The sequence below is a fragment of the Lolium perenne genome, chromosome 5, assembly GCF_019359855.2.
Source record: "Lolium perenne isolate Kyuss_39 chromosome 5, Kyuss_2.0, whole genome shotgun sequence".
In the NCBI taxonomy this organism is placed as follows: domain Eukaryota; kingdom Viridiplantae; phylum Streptophyta; class Magnoliopsida; order Poales; family Poaceae; genus Lolium; species Lolium perenne.
Window position 1 is genome coordinate 185386019 of NC_067248.2, and position 19038 is coordinate 185405056.

Sequence of the window (19038 nt, forward strand, 5' to 3'; positions counted from 1 at the left end):
CGGACAAACATCCAAGAAAAACTTTGAGCCCGGTTTAGCATAGTTAAGCATTAAAAAGATTTGTTAAACTTTACATTGTCTGACTTCAGAAAAATATAAAGCTTTTTTTTTCTTTTCAGAAACAAAGGTAGTACTTCTTTATACATGTCGAGGTAAAATATACCATCCCGTCGCTAGTACACATCGGGCTTTCTAAGCCCCCCCCCCCCCATGACACACAAGACCTTTTTCATGTATTGTATGGTACAACACTGATCCCCTATTTTTAGAATTCCTATGGTTGTCCTATGTTGTATCTAACATCACATATATAAACCCTAAGGATTAAGGAAAAATGGCACTCGAGTCCTATAGTTTTTCTAACCCTATGTTTATAGTATCTACTACTCCCTCAATCCTAAAATATAAGTCACAAATTTTTCGCATGGTCTTTCATGCACAACATTGATCACTGATATATATATATATATATACACTAAATTATATGGATCAAGAATGTCTAAATGATAAACCCTTTATATTTATATATAGGTAAAATTTTCTATGAAACATCATTGTTTTCTGGCGTTTCTATAATACACCGTCTGATCGTGCTTTTGCTAGGTACAATTACATTTCTGTGACATGTTTGCTAGAACACACCGCGAGGCCAAAAACGAAAGTTTTGGCACATTGTCTTCAGAGCAAAATCACAATCGGACGGTGTATTTCGAAAACGCTAGAAAAATGGTGTCTCGTAGAAAATTTTACCTATAAAGACATCACACGTTTAATTTGAGGTAGAATATTGACTAATAATGTGAACAACAAAATATGAGTTATATGTCACCAAAAGTGTACCATTGAAGCCATACTTGAAATATGTTTTCTTGTTGTCGTGTAACTTATATTTTGTTGGTCAAATTATTAATAAAAAATTGCCTCAGAATGCGTAGTGGCATATTTAAATATGGAGGGAGTACCAATGTATTCGTCTTGCAAATCTCTTTCATTTCAGATATAATTAAACATGTTCTATGAACATATTATAAGTTCAAATCAGAGTTAAAGTTGTAAGTTGTTGACCAGCGAAATTTAAGTGTGACTTACAATTTGTTACAGAGGGAGTAATTCAAACAAACATAAAGGAGAGATTTGACTAAGAAAAAAAACAAAAAAGAACAATTGCAACAAAAAGTAACACGAAGGTGATCCAAGATATTGATCTTTCAATAATCTCAAGAATTATCCGTTTAAATAAAAAATGATAAACAATGCGCTATTTAGGTAGACACTCGTGCTTTAGGACATGTATAATGGGGTGACGTTAGCCTTTTCTTAGAGTTACCACGTCATATTTTTTTTAGTTAGTTGGAGGAGAAAGAAATAAAAAAAAGAAGGTTGTCTTCCCATAGTTAAGGTATAATCCCTTAGAAAATAAGAGTAGACTAATTTATGTGTTGTGCAAACCCATATGTCTTCCCTTAGAAACTAAATTCTTATTAGAAATTAATTAACACACATTAATTGCTAGGGACCAAAAAAAGATAATAAATTATACAGTGTCACTTAATCATAGTGGGAGTAACATATGTACAAACTTCACACACTCCAATACATTTTGATGATATGGCATGACAATAATTGAAGAAAGAAAGTCAGGTGGTGGAGTAACTAGCTTTATAATCATAACATCACACTTCTCAAGTCAAGATAAGTCTACATGTAGTAAATGAGACTTTACATGATAACATACATATGTTACTACCCACTATGAAGGAAGTAACATAGATGAGTAACATATGCATGTTACTATTCTACGTTACTCCCCCACTATGACTAGCCTTAATTATGTCTACTCCCTCCGTCCCGTGGAAAGTGTCGGAGCAGCAGTACAAAGTATTTTTTGCAAAAAAGTCCAGACACACAGATAACGCTTCGAAATAGGACTTCCGGTTTGAATTTCAAACAGCGATCTTCCCCGACCTCCGTCTCCGTCGTCCATCTCCGCCTTCCGCCATCACGATCTCAGCTCGCCGTCGGCCCCGGCGACCGATCCACCAGAAATTACGACGGGGGCGCGGTCAGAAAACACATCGATTCTCTCTGGGACCGTCGCCCCTGTCGTGTTCCCGATTGACTGTGATCGTCGCCGCCGGCTGCTCTCTGCTCCGTTCGCCGCCGGCTGCTCTCTGCTCCGTTCGCCGCGCTTGCCTGCTCCGTCGCGCCGCGCCCGAGCTCGCCTCGCTCGCTGCCCACTGCTCTCTGTACCGCGGACGCCTCTGCTCCTCCTCTGCTCCACGTGCCTCGCTGCTGCACCACTCGCACACCGCTGGCCGGCTAGCAGCACCACGTCGTCGACCACGAGCTCCTCCCTGTGGCGCTGTTGGTCCTCCGTTGCGCCGCTGCATCCCGGCTGCGCCGCTGCTCCTCGCGATCGCCGCTGGCCTAGTCGCGGCCATACCGCCGACCTCGTCATTGTCCTCGACGGCTGCTGTGACGGCGAGATCCTCTGCTCCCTGGGCGAGATCCTCTGCTCCCTGGGCAAGATCCTCTGCTCCCTGGGCATGGGAAGGGAGTAACAGATGAGGAAAGGAGCATGACCTGCAGCAGTAGTTTGTCGTAGTAGCAGATGGTTAGTCAGCCCACCGGCACCACCACATTCTCCTCATAGCCACCGCCAGTAAGCAGCATGCACACCTGCAGTGAACATCAATCACCATGGAGAATAAATTTGGGGCAAAGGAGGGTCGGCGGCCTAACCTGCAGTGAACAAGAATCGCCATGGGGAATAAATTTGAGGCAAAGGAGGGTGGCGGCCTCACCTTGTTGCGGACGACCCAGCGCGGTTGACCTTGGCGGCGGCGATGTTGAAGAGAACCTTGCAGTCCCCGCCACCTCCGCGGATAAATTTTTGACCTTTGGGTTTGGAGGTCGACGCGGTGGGGGAGTGCAGACCCTGCCTTCAAATCCAATGCGTAGAGGTGGCGCACGGCCTCCCTGTCGACGCAAAGACGCCGGCGCACGGCCTCCTTGTCGCTTCTACCTCGTCTTCTCGGCGTCGTTGGGAAGCTACGGTGGATCCATCGAAAAAGTCCAAATTTCCGATCCACCGAAATGGAGCCTCGATCCAGAGCTGCGGGAGGGAGCAACAGTGGATGCGGGAGAGGAGCCCATCGCGGGAGAGGAGCCCATCGCGGGAGAGCGTGTTGAACCGTTCCTCAAGGCGGCGCCAGTGCTCGGCGGCCTCGACGGAGCCTGTGGTGCGGCTGATGAAGCGAGGCCCTTAAGCGCGCACTTGGCGCCGGCCAGTTGACCCGCGGGGTTGCGGGAGAGAGCGGCCGTGGCTGGGGAGTGGGTGGTGGGGGGAAGCTGCGAGGCCAGCGGGCGGCGGCGAGCGGCGGGCGACGCTGCGGACATGGACGCGAAGACGGTGGAGAGGAGAGACTCACGTGCTTGTCGGGAATTCGTGGAGGGTCTTTTTGAAAAAACGTCCGTCCGACACTTTCTACGGGACGGAGGGAGTATTACTTTCAACGTGGAGGGCTAAGAAAAGGGGCACAAATTTTCTACCATTGTACATGTCCTTAGAAACCAAGTTTCTCATATGTTTTGGAATCCTCTACTAGAATATTTAGAAAATGAAAAATGAAAAAGAACACACATAAATAGACTACTGTATATTTAAGTGGCAGTTTTTTTAATGTAAATTTGTCATTGTTTCATTCATAAATTTAGTTGAGTGAAAGGTCTTAAAAGTTGTCTCAAACTTGATGAAATAAAACTAATACATATATACAGTGTTAGCCAGAAAACACAGTTTTATTGTAGTACAAGAATATTTAAAATGATAAGGTTGGTCCATTTAATATGAGAGACTAAATGTGGAACATTCAAAATACACATAGGTAGTGAAAAAATTGTTTATTGAAAGTAAAACAGACTTACTAGAAAAAGGTTTAAATAATTAATTATACAAAATTAATATCTAGCCAATGTTACAACTTCAATGTTACAATGGAATGTGTCACATGAGTAGTATGATTGGCGTCGTGCAAATACCGAAAACCTGTTTGTCATGGGACGCCATTTTCTAAGGAACATCACACCCCGACTGGTGTCGGATAAGAGCTCGTTGCACAATGGCGTTCGAGGTTGGCGGTGATGCGTCATGGGTTGCAGAGGTCGCCCGAGGTGCAGAGCTCGCGGGTTGGAGAAGAAAGTCCCGTGTGGCGATGAGCGACGAAGAAAGTATATCGCATTTTATCCTGAACTTGTGCCAATGTATTGAGTTTTACCGCGATATGATCTTGACATAGCAATTAATTTCTTACTAGCCATGGATGCAGAGTCAGAGTCATAAGCCTATTCCACTTTTCGAATCCAAATAGAGAATGAGTGATTATGCATCGACACCTAGCTCGCCTCCAGCAGCGTCACCTTGTAGAAGATGGTTAGGAAGAGGTATGGATTAAATCCTAAACTAGAAATACATGTAAACCAAAATGTCCTAACACACCTGTCCGCTCTGGCGCATCGCGCTCTCTGCTCGCGACCGCCGCCGCCCCTGCCAACAACGCACCCGCTGAGGACATCGAGGAGCAGAAGCTGGAGGAGGATGCACCGAAGGAAGCCGTCGCACTCGCAGGCACCGTCGTGCTCCCCGTCAGGCTCGGCCGGTTCAAGAACTTGCAGGGCAGCGCCACCGCCGACCTCGAGACGGGCGCCTGCAGCCGCTTCGACGGGAGGAGGTGCTTCTCCATGGCCTCGTCCTCCTACCAGTATGTCTTCCTGTGCCTTTTGTTGATCATCAGTAGGCAGTAGCTAGCAATAAGCATTTCTTGATAGCGTTTTGCTGGTGATTAATCTGCAAACCATGTTCCTGCTATGCCATTTTGGTGAATCTTTTTGCCTGCCTGCTACTGCTACTACCATTGTACACAGGTAGCATCAGAACTAACGTCCAAACTGCAAGCTACTAGCTTCTTGATTCATTTTGTACCGCTTGGCTGGAATATTCTTGTTTTTATCATCTTCCTGGCCATGTCCTGCAAGATCTAGCTAGCATGGGCATTCAATCTGTTTACTGTGTCGCTGTCCCAATCTGAGGAACCAAACACACCATGATGGCGCTGCGACAGGTGTTCGTTTCCGATCGTCTCCTCACCTGCGCTCAATACACACATGGTGGTCGCGTTGTCCTTGGCTCAGGGAGAGATTAATTAGGGGCACTTAATGGTCGATGTAGGAGAGGTGTCCCAGCTAAGCTAACTCATCTCTACCACCATTCTTCTAGCCGCAGCAACAGCAGCAGGCGTAGCTGACTTTAATTATGCTGTCGCTGGATGCTGCTAAGTTAGTTGCACAGTGACCGGCAATGGGCCACGGCCCACGGATGCTTTCGACTGTTGGATATGTTGAATGATCGGTATCCAAGTGGGACAACATTTTTTTTATTCCTTTCGATCGTGATTCTGATTCCTTCTCAATGTTTTTTTTTTTGACAATCAATACCATATATATTCATAGTAACAAATAGTACATGGTAGAGATACATGAACTGACTCCAACGATTACAAAATAAAGTCTAAAAGATAGTAACAAATCTTCGAGGTCTTCAATTTCTTTCTTCTTCCAGAACACAATCTTGTACTCTTGTGAAGGCAGCCAAAGATACATAACGAACCATAGACCTGTAGATACCGACGAAAGTTCTCCCATAATTTTTTGAGCCGCAATGCCAAAACTGCGTGCACGCACGCAACCATTAAAACAGTCATACACCATCGGCAAGAGTACCAACACCAGTATATCAGGGAATAATAACCAACTAGCTTTGTCGTCGTCGATGGAGAGCCGAGAGTACGAATCACCATTGTCGAGAACGTAGCAGCCGGGACAAAAACTGCGAGGATAATCCTCCTCGCGGCAACAACGACAGAAGATCCAAAATCGATCTGGCGAAGCAAGATCCGAAGACCCATACCTAGAAAATTGTGATTGTTCAACACCACCATTGACGCCGGGAAGAAGATCTCGTCGCCGAACGAAAGTCCGAAGATCACTTATTGCACACGATACCATCTCCATTGAGGGGAAACCAACAAGAAGGCGGCTACCAAAATCCTAACATAATCTAATGAAAACAATACTTTTATTCAAAACTCCACGCATAGATCGGGTTCCCCACTCCTCCTGACGCCGGCGAAGCCGATCGGAGGAGGGGGAACCAATCTATGGAGGAGGATGAACTGGAGGCGGCTAGGGTTAGGGCGGCGGCTGAGAGGAGAGACCACGGGAGGAAAAGAATTCGAGAGACACAGACAATTCCTTCTCAATGTTAGTTACGAGCCTTTTTATTTAAGTTGGAGGCAAAAGATTTGCTTCCATTTATTAATTAAATGAAAATATATTGACAAGAAAAAGTATACCAAGTAAAAAAGGTTGCAAAAGGGAACTACTCTCCCGATATTAGAGCACTCAATTTTTTGGCACCCATGGCAAGTTGGCAACCTAAAGATTTGCTTCATCCTTGATCAACTTTAGAAAGATTGTTGTTGGTGTGGATTTGTTGTGGATTAGTCACGAGGCCTTTTGGTTTGACTAGGCTTAGATCCATATGTATTTTCTTAATTATGTCATGGAGACAATGACATTGCAACTAATTACTTCTTGAAAGATGCGTAGAAGTAGAGTTGAACTGTATTAAGTATTAATCAATTAAGTTAAGTAGTGATCTATGGAATATACAACGCGAGTAAAACAGATAAGGTCAAAATGTGATGATTAAGTAGGAGGTGGTGTTTCAAAAAGAGTGAATTTCAAGTTTTACTCTATTTGTGACACGGATTACCCTACTTAGTAAAATTCAATTGAAATATACGAGCCCCGTTTTAACTTAGTTAACCATTAAAAAATTGGTCAAACTTTTCATTGTCTGAATGAAAAAAAAAATATAGATCTTTTTCTTCAGAAACAAAGGTATTAGTTCTTTAAATATGTCGAGGTAAAATGTATCGAATGCTCAAGTTGTGTTGCATTTGTGTAAAATATTAGGTGTGGATAGGTAAAAGTAGCGTTGTAGTTCAACTATTATAACCTTGTCCTACTATATAATGTGGGGGTGTCATATGATACGATGTAAAAAATGACAACTTTATAGCAACATACACGCATGGGTGCCGGCGGCATTTTCCGATGTATGTGGCGTTCATGTGTTGCAGTATCAGAGTGAGGAGGAAATGTAATCAAGCCTCCAGGAGTAGGCAGGTCCGCCGAACCTTCGTTAACAAATTATGTTGTCATCATCATGCTATGGTTGTTCATCCTCAATATATCTGAGTGTGCACGATGCAATGTGCCTACAACATATAAGGTTGATGAAGTGTGCGCTGGTGTCTAAAATCTTGTGGCCATCCCAAAAAAAATAAGTTGGTTAAAATAGCAATATGCTTGACTGGAGCAAATTCTAGAGCATGGGTACTCATGATCCCAAATGAACGGTAAAAGTTTAGAAAGGTTAGATAAGTATTAGAAAATACGAATAAAATCATGCATGCAGATAAATTGATACTTAAATGTGAAGGTATTAAATCATGCAGCGCCGGACAAAAAGAGACTAAAATCTGTTAAAAAAAGAGGCTATTCCTAGCCGCGTCCCTCAAACAGCGTCCGGATGCATGCATTTCAATAGAGGGGACCACCACGTGTGGGAAAAGTAGGTGATAAAAAGTGTGAGAAAAGAGAATGCCATGTGGGGACTAGGGGTTGCATGCATGCATTCAGACGCTGTTTTCGTGTCCGGTGTCCCCGGTCCACCAAACGACGTTTGGGGGACGCAACTGAAGATGCTCTAACATCTAATCGTTTCTTGACTAGGGCAGAGTGGTAGACTACGTGAGTGAATCCGGACACAAGAAGAAATTGAAAGTCTCTTTTTCTTGACAATCAAACATATATAATTAAATTAAAGAGTAAATAGTACATGGTAGAGATACAAGAGATGCCTCTAACAATTATAAAACAAAGTCTGGAAATCGCCTTGCAAAATACAATCTCTTGAGTTTTTCTAAAGGTAGCCGTAGAAAAATAACATAGATACCAAATCAAAGACATGTAAATACCAACAAGGGTTCTTTCATAATTTTAATTTGAGACGTAGTGACAAGATTATGTGTACGTGTGCATCCATTGAACTAATGAACCAACATCAGCAAGAGTACCAACACCAGTATTTCAAGGAAAAGCAATCGAGCAGCCTGTCCAATATCGCTAGATAGTCTAGAATACAAATCATTATTGTTGAGGATGTAGCAGTCGGGACAAACATTGCAAGGACAAAACTCCTCGCGACAACCATGAGATAAAGTACAAAGATTTTTGGAGGATTCTAATTCTTACATAATTTCCTATGGTACACATTTGATTTGCAGGATGCAATTACACGTGCCCTATATTTTGGTGTGTATTGGAGGAATATTTTCATCCATTAAAACAACTTTTTATAATTTCAATGGTTATCCTATGTTGTATCAAACATCATGTCTAAATCCTAACGATTAAGATAGCATGGCACTCTGATTCTACACTTTTCCTATTCATATGCTTATAGAGTCTAGTAAATTAAATATCCTAAACAAGAGATTTGACTAACAAAGAACAGATAAAAATTCAACAAAAGATACCTCGTGCACAGATCCAAGGTTAGCAATTTATCGATAATCTCCTGAATTCTCTATTAAGACATAGTTTTTGGCAAACAATGCTCTCTTTTGCGAAAAGGATCATTAATCTATCAATAATCATCAACCCGAGTATAAAATAATTATTTATTTAGATATAAAATTTACTATAGGAAGCAAGTTGCGTGTATGCTCTAGAAAGCTCTACAAGGCTATTTATGATTGGAAACATGAAAACACACATAAATAGACCATAGTAGATTTAGGTGGAAGAAAATATTTTTCACATGAATGCCAATTTTTCATTGTTTCACCTAGAAAATTTAATTTATTTAAAGGATTTAAAAAGTGACTCAAACTTGATGAAACAAAACTAATGCATATATATAGTGGCCACCAGAAAACACGATTTCATTGTAACATGAGAATATTTAGAATCATTATGTTGGTCCCATATAACGCGGACGATTTCGAAGATTGTATCAACAAAAAAAATATAGTTAGTGAAAAATAAGTTTAATGAAAATAAAAAACTTAGTATAAAAGGTTAAAACCAGTAATTATACATAATTTCTATTTGCTGAATGTTACGACTTCACCGTTACAATTTTAGTCTGCACATTAGGTCGCAACTTTTCACCATTACAAACGACGAACAAATGCGGGATGTTGTCCGCTTGTGCTAGCCATCGGATGAACTTCGAGTGCATTTCTTGCTTATACCGAAGTAATCATTATAGGAGAGCCATAGGATAGCCGATCTCTCATGGTCATTTGACAAGGATCGATGGAGCACAGCGACTTATGGTCAACTTTGCTGGCTCGGCTTCTGACAGCACCTTACTCTGAGGAAGAGGTTCAGAAAGCTATTTTCTAAATGGAACGCAATAAAGCACCGGGTCTGGATGGTTTCCCTGCAGATTTTTATCAAACTTTTTGGGAGACTATCAAGGAAGACCTTCTAGAGATGTTCAGTTTTTTTTCATGCTGGACAGCTAGAATTATTTTGTCTAAATTTTGATGAAGTAATTTTGTTACCAAAAATTAATGAGGCAGAAAGGATCCAATAGTTTTGACCTATTTGCTTATTAAATGTAAGTTTCAAGTTTTCACGAAAGTGGTCACTATTAGACTAAATACGGTGCCAGATCATGTATACTAAGAGGTTATTTCGTGAAATAACTTCTTAGTATACATTATTTCTAAGACCTCCATTGCATCAAGGATATTTCGCAGGCCACTTTCGTGTAAGGAAGAAATATCCTTGGTGAAGTGGAGGTCTTGCATGAGGCGGTACATGAAATGCATACTAAGAGGTTACATGGAGTTATTTTAAAGTTAGACTTTGAAAAAGGCCAAATGGTCTTTTATGTAGGAGACTCTTAGGATGAAAGGTTTTATCCTAAGTATATGAAATGTAGCAGACTCTTAGAAATGTCCTTGATGGAGTGGAGGTCTTGCATGAGGCGGTACATCCATACTAAGAAGTTACATAGGATTATTTTAAAGTTAGACTTTGAAAAGGCCAAATGGTCTTTTCTGTAGTAGACTCTTAGGATGAAAGGTTTTCTTCTAAGTGGCGCGCTTTGATTAATGATTTCGTGTCTAGAGGAAGTGTAGACATCAGGATAAATGATGACATCGGACATTACTTCTAGACACAGAAAGGCTTATGCCAAGACGATCCACTATCGCCAATATTATTTAACATTGTGACGGATATGCTAGCTATCTTGATCGAACGTGCTAAGTTTGATGGTCAGATTGAAGGAGTGATCCCAGATATTTTTGATGGTGGTTTAGCAATTCTTCAGCACGCCGATGATATGATTCTTTTGTGGACCATGATCTTGAAAAATTTCGCAACCTAAAATTGATTTTGGAGGCCTTTGAGCAACTTTTGGGTCTAAAGATTAATTTCCATAAGAGTGAATTGTTTTGTTTCGGTGATACCCAAGATGACGCAACTCTCTATGCGGAGTTGTTTGGTTGTGGGAAAGGCCAGTGTCCTATTCGTTATTTGGGGATTCCGATTAATTATTGGAGACTTACAAATGCTGAATGGAAAATGGTTGAGGAAAGACAACAAATACGTATTAGTAGTTGGAAAGCTAAATTGTTGTCCCTTGGAGGAAGATTGGTACTCATTAATTTTGTACTTACAAATATGATACTGTATGTGATATCTTTCTTTCTTTTGCCAAAAGGAGTCCTGCAAAAAGTTGATTATTATCGATCATGATTCTTTTTGAAAGGGGACAATGAGAAAAAGAAATATCGGCTGGTTAAAAGAAGTATAGTTTGTAGACCCAAAGACCAAGGTGGGCTTGGACTTCATGATCTTCAGGTCAAGAACTCAACTTTAGTAGGTAAATGGTTGTTTAAGCTTCTTAATGAGGATGGTGTTTGACAAACTATGCTGAGACGAAAGTACATTGGTTCGAAAGCGTTATCCCAAGTGGTCAGGTAACATGGGGATTCGCATTTCTAGGCTAGGTTAATGGCCTCGAAGTTCTTCTTTCGGCATGGTACTTTCTCTATCAATGATGGAACGCAGATACGGTTTTGGGAGGATGTTTGGTTAGCACCGTGACGAGGTATCGAATCATCAATACCTACAGATTGTAGACTTAGGGTTTCATAGAAAGTAGAGATCAAGAAGGTCTCGAAGGTTGTCAGACGAACAAATGCGTCCAACTCAACAAAATACGGTGGCTAGGGTTTGCAATAATTCGATGTTTATTTCTACCTCAGCTTCACCTTTATATAGGAGGTGAAGCCGAGGGTTTTTCGTGTCGTACAAGTACAGATTATTGGGCCACACCGGGCCTTTCCCTATATTAATGAAAGTTTCCTATAATAACTCTACCTTCCTAATCCGAACATCTTCAACCTTTTGGGCCTCCAAATCTTCGAGTCCATGGGCCTTCTGCCCCAATCATGGACCAGGAGTATATATGCGACACGCCTCTTATGCATACCTATGTCACACCGTCCCCCTATGTGAACAGTACCTGCTTTGTATAGTATTTTTCATTGCAAAAATGATACCATTGCTACAGTAATGGCTACCTCACCTCCGGATGTAACTTTCAGACGGGATTTGATGGGTCCACGGCTAGTTGCATGGAACTCCTTACTTGTTCGTTTGGAGGATATCCAACTATCGGATGCACCTGGCGAATTTCGATGGAATCTACAAGCCAATGACACTTTCTCGGTAGATTCCCTTTACAAAGCAATCCTTCAATCAAATACACTAATTGATGATAATAAGAAAACTTGGAAGATAAGAATACCATTAAAAAACAAAAAAATGGATGGTATCTTCATCGTGGGGTTATACTCACCGAAGATAATCTTGTTAAGCAGAACTGGCATGGAAGTACTCGGTGTGTTTTCTGTCATCAAAATGAGAGTATTAAACACTTGTTCTTCTGGTGCCGGTTTGCTAGATCTATATGATCGATCATCCAAGTAGCTTCCAGCATCTATCCTCCGACTAGTGTTGCCAACGTCTTTTGCATTGGCTTCATGGTATCGATTTAAGTTTTCGAAGACTTATTAGGATGTGTGCGCTTGTAATTATTTGGGCGCTATGGCTATGTTGAAATGATAAAATCTTTAATGATAAAAATTGTTCTATCTTGCAGGTTATCTACAGATGTACCGGTATTTTGTGGTCGCCTCTTCAGCGGGTGGAAAATCGCGACCTCTTTACGGAGGTATGTACATGATTGGAGGCTACGGCGATGATACTTTTTCCCTACATAGGTCGCCGCATAATCTGCGGATTGGAGTTCCACCTGTTTCATAGGCGTTTTACATTTTCTCATTACGACATGTATTCCGCCTTTTTCCCTTTGTTGGATACTTATTGACTTTTAAATGGCTTTGTGCATCTGGTTACGTAGATCGGGTGTAATAGCTTTTTCAAGTAATAAAAGTGCCCATATTGAAAAAAAAACTTTGTTGTCTCAACCGCTGGGCGTAGAGTGTCAGGAAGTTTCGCACTGAGACCTGTCATTTTTGCAAGCTTAGGGCATGCACCTGGTGATCAACATTCAATTACTAAGACTGCTCATAGTGGGAGTAATATAGCTAGTAACATCACACATCTCAAGACATTTTGGTAACATGGCATGCTAATAAATGAAAAAAAAGTGAGGTGGTAACTAGCTATGTTACCATAACATCACACACCTCAAGGCAAGATGAGTCTACAACATAATAAATTATATAATGCATGATACCACATATAAGTTACTATCCACTATGAAGGTAGTAACCTAGACTAGTAACATAGCATATGCTACTAGTCTAAGTTACTCCCCAGTATGACTAGCCTAAGGGGAGTGGTGTTTTGGAACATGGGTGCGTATGCTCCCTATATTTTGAAATGCATCTTATGTACATTTTAAATTTCAAAAAAATTGAAACAAAAAATGTGTACGTACATCTTCACGTGCTACGCGCTTAGAAAGTCGAAAAAATCGACTTATCATGTGACGTGTGTAAAAAATATAAAATTCAGTGCTAAAAATAATGCTTTTCACAAGATAAAGTTCCTCCTTTTTACATAGACCACAAAAAATATTGGTTTTTCGTGAAACTTAGCGAATGCACATACATTATGGAGATGTACATGAAGAATTTTTTATCCAAATTTTTTGACATTTCGAAATATGTTTTTTTGGTAGAGGGAGCATACGCACCCGGGAGCCGAATTGAATTTCCGTAGCCTAAGCTGCTTCTCCTCCTTGGATAGAAGTATTCTCCTCGTTGGATAGATCGCATGCATTTACTGACTCTGATATCCATACGCAATCATGCAAACCTTGTTCTTCTAAAACGCCTCCTCGGAGATCCAAAGGTGCACATGCCGGCGGCCCAAAACCCCAATAAAGTCAACTATCTAACCTAGGCATCTCATACATGTTAGGTTTTGTTAATAGTCTAATCATTCTATCTATTATTCCTCTCCAAACATGACATAATACCTCACTGTTCCTTGACATCTTTGTGTTCTGGAGCGCCTACAAATGCCGGATGGCTAAAATAGCTGCATTGAAAGAAAAAGAAAACGTTTTGGATGATCTAATCCTATGTTCACTTATCACAGGCGGTTTTATTTTTCCTTTTTTTCATGCACATCTTGATAATGTAGGAGCACATGGTACAGAATGGAACTAGTATGAGCATGTCTGAAACAGAGTTGTCTCCCATGCTGTATTCCGTATGCAACTTCTGTTTATATGGAAGAAATCTGGGACAGAGATTTGGTGCACATGGGCACAAGTGATCTCGTTTTTTAAAAAAAATAAAAATCATATTTTTGAGTTTCAAAAAATTCTGCAAAAAAATCCACACATAGTCAAAGATGTACCCCACAAACGTGCAAAAAATCAATTTCAAATACTTAATATTTTGAGCTACACAAAAATGATAAAATTGTAGATCTGAGTAGTCATTTTCAAATCTCAAAAACATATCAGATTTTGTCATTTTTCTCTAGCTCAAAATAAAAAGAATTTCGGATTGGGATTTTGCATGATTGTGGGATGTATCAATGACATTCTTCAGAATTATTTTCATGATTTTTATAACTTGTAAAAATATTTTTAATTTTTTTTTAACATAGCGAGAGCACTGGAGCTCGGGAGTTAAAAGCACTTTTCGAGAAATCTGCTACTACTTGCTGCCATGCTCTTATGTTTAAGGTCAGCATGCAGTCTTTTAACATGAGGAAGCTGCAACTCTGATTGCTGATATGACAAGAAATTGAAGTCAGGTTTCATGCGTACTAGCAGAACAGACCACCTTGTTTTTTTTCTTGCATCAGATTGTAATTCTGACAGCTGGGATCAAGGTTGACTGAAGAAGATTAAATCAATCTTCTTGCCCATGCAAATCTCCGTCGATACCATACACAACATATCTCCGTTGATAGCATACATAACATAAAATCAACCAAAAGCTTGGCAAGAATAAAACTGGGTACACATAGGGCCAATTCTGCAACTAAAATGATGAGCAGTTGGCCGGAAGCTACAGTGAGTTTGTTCACTGTGGCGGTACAATCCCTGAACTACCAGCTGGTGTCGCGTTCCATCAACGGCGAGGTAAAAGAAACAAGCTTCAGTATTGCAGCACAATCGCAGCAGAGTGCTGGTCAGACCATGTACGTCATCCCAACACGCATGATGTTCGAGTGAGGGACCTTCAAGGCCGCGGTGCCAACCCTGCAATTCCTCCTTAGGAAAGCGTAGAAATAGTTGATGATGAACTTCTTTGTGAAGAATGATTGCTTCGTCGCCCTCACATCGCCATGTGCTAAGAGATATGTGAATCCAGATGCCATGGCTTCTCTCAGTGCCGAAAGCTCGTACTCTAAGCTGGGGTCTTCTTCTGGGGAGATGGAGCTAGTAGGGAGCAAAGGAACGCTGCCTTCGGGGCCCGACATTCGATTTTCATCACTCAATCTCTGATCAGAAAGCAGTGGAACGTGCAGATCCTCAGCAGCAGTAGCAGGAAATGGAGGTACCTCGGGCACATCAGACACATCATCACGCTCTGCCTCCATTGTGCTCGCCTCAAGCGCGAGCTCCTGAGCTTCCCTCCGCATAAATTTCTCCAGGCTTTCAACCAAAAGATGCTCAAAGAAGCTATGGTCTTCTTTCCTGACATCCTTATAGCCATACCGCGCAACGCAGCGGAACATGTGGTAGTCCTTCTGGCCAACCCTTCTGAACAAGAACCTTTCTTCCAGCGGCACATATGGGACAGGAACATATTTGATGCAAACAAAGACGATAGTGGAGTGCATTGCTGGTAGTGTGACCAACATTTGCCCAAAGATCGATGGGATTCCCTGGACCAGCTCATTGTACACAAGTCCAATACCTGGAACTCTTACTGTGCCAAGTGTCGACCCCAGGTCAAGAATAAAGTCCAGGGATATCTTCCCACGCATCTCACTCTGGTACTTCAGCACACTTCCATAGTTCCATGTATACATCATGCAGAGAAACAGTGATGAGAAAGCAAGCGGTAACCATCCTCCTTCTAGCAGCTTTGACATAACGGCAGTCAAGTAAATGAACTCGATTGCACCAAAAACTATAGGGAAGCACAGAACAAGGAACAAGTTGGTTTGCCATATAAGAAGCATCACCAGGGTTACCAGTGCAGTGCTAACCATCATGACTCCAACTTCAGCAATTCCTGGATTTTTTTTAGAGAATCATATGAGAAACAAATAAGAACATTGTTGAGCATAAATAATATCATATGCAATGTCTATGAGTGGTAACTGGCCATCATCTGATTGTTATGCAACATAGTATGTTAAGGCCATGATATGAAGACGGATTTAAACAAAGATAAAAGCAAATATCTCCCTGATTTCTACTAAGAGAAATCAGCACTACAGAGTTTTGTTTGCTACCACAACACAACACCAACGAAGATAGTTTATCAGACATAAATTCCAGATGCTAAAACAACAACATAATGATGTAAATTCCCTAAAGACAAAAGCACTGACCGTATGCATTGGCAATATCGTTAGTACTCCTGAAAGTGGCCACAATGATGATGCACATGACCATGAGAAACCAATTCATCACAGGTATGTAAATCTGACCCATTACTTTCTTGGAAGTGTGGATTATTTTGATCCTAGGAAAGCAACCAAGAGCCATTGCCTGCTTTATGCAAGAGAAGGTTGCAGATATCATAGCTTGGCTAGCAATCATAGCAGCAAGTGTAGCTATCACCAATACTGGCCAGAACAGAAGGTCTGCTTGGCAAATAGAAGAAGGTTCAAACGAAGGAACATCAAATGGGCAATTATTTACAGTGATAATAACCTAGAAACTACGATATATTTATGCCATCAGAACCCCTTACCTGGTACAGAATCATAAAATATTCTTTCTACAGCATGTGGGTGTTTCATCAAATATGCAGCTTGGCCCATGTAAGCAATAAGCAGGCAAGGGAATACCACAGCAGTAAACGCCAACTGGAACAAACAAAGGAAATACCAATTTAGGTCTTATAAGAAGGCATACACAAATATCAGATAGATCACACAGTAAGACCCAGAGAAGATGTATGTCAATTGACTAGTCAATGTCTTAACCTGTATTGATTTGACAGTAAAATGGCCCAGATCAGCAAACATTGCTTCAGCTCCTACAATTACAACAGGAAATGAGAGTGCTGTGATTGTAAATTCTGTAAGATTGGAGCTTCCTTCAGGGGGTATGGAAAACAAAACTATATTAAGAGGCTGGTTGGTGCTGGAGTAAAGGAGGTACCTGTGATGCACAAGACACAACCACCAAGAGCTGACCATGCCTTTATGCCGTTCATCTCGAAAAAGTAGTAGATGTACATTGGATTGAATGCTCTCACGACTGAGATGTCATACTTAACGATGTTGTATATTCCAATGGTGCCCAGATTAAGAAACCACAAAGCCAACACAGGAGCGAACATGACTCCCACTTTGCCAGTTCCAAACCTCTGGACGCTGAACAATAGCAGAAGAACTAGGATGGAAACAATCACAACAGCATCTGCAAAAAGATGAAGAAAAACATTCATGAATAAGATAGTTTAATATTCCGGCAATGATCTAATGTGACTGCTGTTATCTTCATGGAAGGCATACAGAATACCATACTTGTGTCAAACCCAGCAACTTGACCCTGAAGACCACTGACAGCAGACATAACTGAACATTAAAAAAAATAAGAGAGGATGGTCAGAAACAATGCATTTTCGAGGTGAATATAGATTGTGTAATCTTTTTGGTTGAAGAAACAAAGACGAGACAAGGTGCATATGAAGCACCTGACATTGATGGAGTGAGGATGCCATCTCCAATCACCATGGAGGTCCCCATCAGAACCAGGAAGAGGAGAACGTTTTTGAAGAGTGGCTTCTTTTCTAGGCATTCCTTGACACACAGAGCACGTTCAAGCTCGGGAGTAGGTAACTTGAGTCGGAAGCTGGAAATATCTTCATCCACACGCTGCTGATTCGGCAACAGACTAACTTTTGCATACCTGCAGATCAAGGAATACAGTGCAAACGTGCCCCCTGCAAACCATGAGATGGTGCAGTCAGCACGCCGAGCCAATTTGGACAAGAGCGTACACATTCTACGGTCTACAGCCAGTATTTACCGAACCAGTGATGCCGTCTTACCTTCGCCATTGTCATTAGCTTTGAGCACTATGAAGACGTACTTCGCGAATGGGATGAGCGCTATGGTGTACATGACGAGCGAGAGCGCTCCCAGGATCTCCACCTCGGACTTGATGGGAACTTTGCTGAACACGTCGCTGAAGACGTAGAGAGGGCTCGTGCCCATGTCGCCGTAGACGACTCCGAGGGTTTGGAACGCCATCGCGGCGGTGCCCATCCACGACATGTCCTGGCGCAAGGTGCAGCTAAGAAGGGTCAGCCATAGGGTGGAAAAATATCTGACGAGCACATGTGTCCTTACTCGGGAACAGTCACAGATAGTGAATCACTGAATACATGTGAAGGCCGATCATAGTGTTCACCCCACATTGGCAGAATGAGTTGGTCACGATTCAAGGACTGCAACCTCAGTAAACCTCTGGGGACCGATCCTATGATGCATCCGCTAATCGGCAGATAGTCAACGGTCGTTTCATTTTATACACACAACATCAGTTCGCGAAAAAACAAAATGACCCCAAATCCGCGGATCGCCACCGGGACGTGGGAGTTGAGGAAACGCACCGTGGTGCCGTGGCCGTGGGCGCCGCGCACGGACATGGCCTCGACGTCGAGGGAGTCGACCCGCTTGGGCCGCTTCCCGAGCCTGCGGCGGAAGCCGGAGGAGAACCTCCGCGACAGCGGGGCCCCGCCGGAGTCGGCGTCGTCGGCGGTGGAGATGCCCGGGAGCGAGCGCTCGTCCTCGAGCGACGGGTGCGTGGACTCGGAGGAGTCGACCTCGCTGCCGTCCACCCACCGCGGGCCGCCGCCGCCCGACCGCGTCGGCCTGAGGGACCGCGCCTCCGCCGAGGAGGGCGGCTCCTCCTGGATCCCGCCCTCGTCCATTCCCTCCCGCCGCCCTGCTCCTCCTCCGGCGGCGGCGCCGGCGTCCGTTGGATCGGACGATGAATTGATGATTGATTGATGAGGCGGGCTGGGGCTGGACAGGGACTGTCTGATGGACTGAGCGAGCGAGCGAGATGAAGGCGCGGTGTGGCGTGGCGCTTCGGGTTTGGGCACTCGGTCCTCGGGGTTTGGTTTGTTTGTCTACCACTGGTGGGGACCACATCAATGACGGCGATGCTGACGAGGCCAAGAATTGTACGGCTAGGATTCGTTT

At 42.5% G+C, this 19038-nt stretch overlaps 1 protein-coding gene and 1 long non-coding RNA gene across 2 annotated transcripts; both read right to left on the reverse strand.

The window, feature by feature from the left end:
• Positions 1–1854: 1854 nt before the first annotated feature.
• On the reverse strand, positions 1855–3502 carry LOC139831065 (uncharacterized). The gene is made up of 2 exons (XR_011745323.1): positions 2805–3502; positions 1855–2679 (listed from the first exon to the last, which is right to left on the reverse strand). It is a non-coding gene; the product is annotated as an uncharacterized lncRNA (long non-coding RNA).
• Positions 3503–14530: 11028 nt separating this feature from the next.
• LOC127301212 (potassium transporter 23) lies at positions 14531–18779 on the reverse strand. Its single transcript, XM_051331434.1, has 9 exons — positions 18444–18779; positions 17880–18108; positions 17523–17771; positions 17353–17403; positions 16985–17245; positions 16807–16859; positions 16572–16686; positions 16207–16461; positions 14531–15884 (listed from the first exon to the last, which is right to left on the reverse strand). The coding sequence occupies exons 1-9, from the start codon at positions 18762–18764 to the stop codon at positions 14833–14835; spliced, it is 2586 nt and encodes an 861-aa protein (XP_051187394.1). The 5' UTR covers positions 18765–18779; the 3' UTR covers positions 14531–14832.
• Between the last annotated feature and the right edge of the window lie 259 nt (positions 18780–19038).

Bases quoted from the DNA above. Each gene is read 5' to 3' on its own strand.
- LOC127301212 (XM_051331434.1), bottom strand. From the start codon at position 18,764: ATGGACGAGGGCGGGATCCAGGAGGAGCCGCCCTCCTCGGCGGAGGCG. The intron at 18,109-18,443 runs GTGCGTTTCCTC...ACCTTGCGCCAG, and splicing joins CCCACGGCCACGGCACCACG to GACATGTCGTGGATGGGCAC. The intron at 15,885-16,206 runs GTCAGTGCTTTT...AAAAAAATCCAG, and splicing joins CGATATTGCCAATGCATACG to GAATTGCTGAAGTTGGAGTC.